The sequence below is a fragment of the Myotis davidii genome, unplaced genomic scaffold (assembly GCF_000327345.1).
Source record: "Myotis davidii unplaced genomic scaffold, ASM32734v1 scaffold566, whole genome shotgun sequence".
NCBI classification, from domain to species: Eukaryota; Metazoa; Chordata; class Mammalia; order Chiroptera; family Vespertilionidae; genus Myotis; species Myotis davidii.
In genome coordinates this window covers 496,708-500,029 of record NW_006296617.1, presented here as the reverse complement: position 1 = coordinate 500,029, position 3,322 = coordinate 496,708, and the positions used below count along the sequence as shown (strand labels likewise).

At 53.1% G+C, this 3,322-nt stretch overlaps 1 protein-coding gene across 1 annotated transcript in view; it reads left to right on the top strand.

The window, feature by feature from the left end:
* Nucleotides 1–3,322, top strand: part of AP2S1 (adaptor related protein complex 2 sigma 1 subunit) — an 11,488-nt gene that overhangs the window by 4,451 nt on the left and 3,715 nt on the right. The window contains exon 2 of the mRNA XM_006772025.2: nt 767–916. Within this exon, the coding sequence (XP_006772088.1) occupies nt 767–916 (150 nt within the window). The remainder of the gene's footprint in view (nt 1–766; nt 917–3,322) is intronic.

Sequence of the window (3,322 nt, the reverse complement as noted above, 5' to 3'; positions counted from 1 at the left end):
TGCTGGCCTGATCGCCCCTACCCGCCCCCCCTGCCGGCCTGATCGCCCCTAACTGCCCTCCCCTGCCGGCCCGATCACCCCCTAATTGCCCCCTTGCTGGCCTGATCGCCCCCTAACTGCCCTCCCCTGCTGGCCTGATATGATAGTCCCTAACTGCCTCTGACTTGGCCCCTGCCACTGTGGCTTTGTCCAGAAGGACTTCCAGATAGATGTCTGGTCTAATTAGCATATTACCCTTTTATTAGTATAGATTATTAGTATAGGTAGGATTTTTTAAAATAAGTAAAAAAAAAGTAAGTAAAAAGAAAAAAAGAAGTTAGCACTGCCAGGACCCATACCAAAGACATCTGAAATGCAAACATTTATTGAGTGCCTGCTATGTGCCAGCTACTGAACTGTTTTTACAAACTGATTTAACCTGCAAAATAGCCCGAGAAGGAAACCTGTCTTGCCGGTGGGGGAATGGGAGCTCAGGAAGGCAGGTCTCATGTCCAAGGCCAGGCAGAGGAGGTGGTGGGGCCTCGCTTGGACTCAGGGCCCGGGAGCTGAAGGCAGAGTCGGCTGCTCTGCGGAGGAGAAATCTCTCCAGGGGCTGGAGGGAGCTGGGATGGGAGCGTGTGGCCAGTGGCCTGGCTGGACCCTGGGAAGGCAGGCAGCAGGGAGGGGTGGCCCTCTCTCCCTGGCGGTGATGGGTGGGGCTGTTGGGTGTATGTAGCGCCGGCCCTCTCCCCCTGCCTCTCTCACTTCCTTCTCCTGCTGCCCCCAGATCCGCTTCATCCTCATCCAGAACAGAGCGGGCAAGACGCGCCTGGCCAAGTGGTACATGCAGTTTGATGATGACGAGAAGCAGAAGTTGATCGAGGAGGTGCACGCCGTGGTCACGGTCCGAGATGCCAAACACACCAACTTTGTGGAGGTGACAGACCCCGGCCCCCCATGCCTCCTTTCAGGCCCTCCCCCCAGCCTCCTGCCCAGCTCCTGTTTGCAGTCACCCCCAGCCCCTCCTCCTTCCCACGTTCATTCCCTCGGCATGCTGTCAGCTGCTGTCTTCCTTTTTTTAGGTACTTTGCATTGTGAAACTTCAAACATACAGATTCGTACAATGAGGGAGAAGTGGAGCGAAGGTTCATGCACCCTCTACCCAGATTTAATCAGTATTAATATTATGCCTTTTTGCTCTTCCTTTTTCTTTTTTGGGCTGAAGAATTTTGGGGGGTTGCCATACACCTTCATTCTGCAGCCCGATGCTCTATCCACCGAGCAAAACCGGCTAGGGCTTTTAAATACAGTGGGGCCTTGACTTACGAGTTTAATTCGTTTCAAGACTGAGCTCGTTAAGGAGCTCGTTAACTCAAATTACTCTATCAACTCAATGCAAAAATCGGCCGAGAGACAGCTGGTATCTCAAAAAACTCATTAGTTGGGACACTTGTAAGTCAAGGCCCCACTGTATATACGTGTGTGTGTTTGTGTGTGTGTATACGTATACACACTGTATATAGTTTTTTATTGATTTCAGAGAGGAAGGGAGGGGAAGTGAGAGATAGAAACATCAATGATGAGAGAGAATCATTGATTGGCTCCCTCCTGCACGCCCCCTACTGGGGATCGAGCCCACAACTTGGGCATGTGCCCTTGACTGGAATCGAACCTGGGACCCTTCAGTCTGCAGGCCAACACTCTGTCCACTGAGCCAAACCAGCTAGGGCTGGATTGCCTTTTAAAAACTTACTATAAACATGTTCAGATTCACAAAACTAGAGAGGATAGTATAACGAACCCTCCCTTACAGTAGCGTGTGCAATTAAGTTACAGTCATCATGATATTTCAGGATATGACTTAGAAAATAAAGGCCTTTCATTTCCACAATAGTATTCCCAGACCTGATAAAATGCACCATACTTTTTATTAATTTGTTTCCATTGATTTTTAGAGCGAGTGGAAGGGATAGGGAGAGATAAGAGAGAAAGAGAAACATGAATCTGAGAGAGAGAGAGAGAGTGCATCGATTGGTTGCTTCTCGCAGGCATCCCAACCAGGGCTGGGCACTGAGCCTGCAACTGAGGCACATGCCCTTGACTGGAATCAAACCTGGGACCCTTCAGTCCACAGGCTGGTGCTCTATCCACTGAGCCAAACTGGTCAGGGCTATACTTTTTAAATATTACTCTAATACTCGGTGAATATTTAAATTTCCCCCAAATTATCAATACTGGTTGTTAAAAGCCGGTCGATCTTGCATTGCTTTGGTCTCTTCTCATCGAGAAGTCTCCACCTTTAGTTCCCATGGCGTTAGCCTGTTCAAGAGACCAGGCTGGGTGTCCTAAAGAATTCAGCAAATATTTATGGAGAGCCTGCTGTGTGCCAGGCGCTGCTCTGGGCGCTGGGGATACTGCAGCGAGCCCTCAGAGCTGATGGTAAAGATACAGTGTCAGGTGGTGACAGGGTCCCGGAGCATCAAGCAGCCGCTGGGGGGATGCGGATGCGGATGCGCGTGGGGGATGCGAGTGTCCGGGCCGGGTGCGTGTGCTGGGGCTGGAATGCGGCTTTAAATGGCTTGATCAGAGAACCCTCATTGAAGAGGTGACATCTGAGCCAAGACCTGCCTGAAGGGGTTGAAGAATGGGAAGGACATGGTATCTGAGAGAGGAACATTCCAAGCCCCAGGAACTGGCAAGTGCAAAGGCCCTGCGGCAGGAACATACTGGGGCATTCTTGGAATAGCAGGAAGGCCAGCCGCCTGAGGTGGAGTAAGCAGGGGAGGGACAGGAGGAGATGAGGACAAAGATAACACGGGCAGATGGCCCAGGGCCTGTGGGCTGTGGTAAGGACGTGGGCCCTTCCTCTGAGTGAGGGGGCAGCCATGGAAGGTTTTGAGCAGAAGAGGGACATGGGCCGACTTGGGGGCCCTCTATGGGGGCAAGAGCAGAAGCAGGGAGGCCGCGGGAGGCGACGGCCAGGGTCCAGGTGACAGGTGCAGGCGAGTGGAACCGGTGTGGAAGCAGTGGGGGTGGCGAGAAGACTGGGAGGTGGAGCTAGTGGAAGGACCAGTGGTTAGATGTGGAGCGGGAGAGAGAGCGGCCCACCGGTAGCATGGCACCGTCACTTTAAGACAGGACCGGCTTCGGAAAGAGCAGGCCGAGGTGCAGGTGAGCAGTGAGGTGTCTGTCTGTCCAGGAGGGAACAGAGTCGGAGTTCCGGGGGAGGGGTTGGCAGGACACAGGTGGACACCCCGGGCTGGGGGAGGGGGCATTATTGTGTCTCCTGAAGCACCTGTCAGTGTCCAGGGCTGGGGACACCCAGGTGACAGCCAGCCTTCCC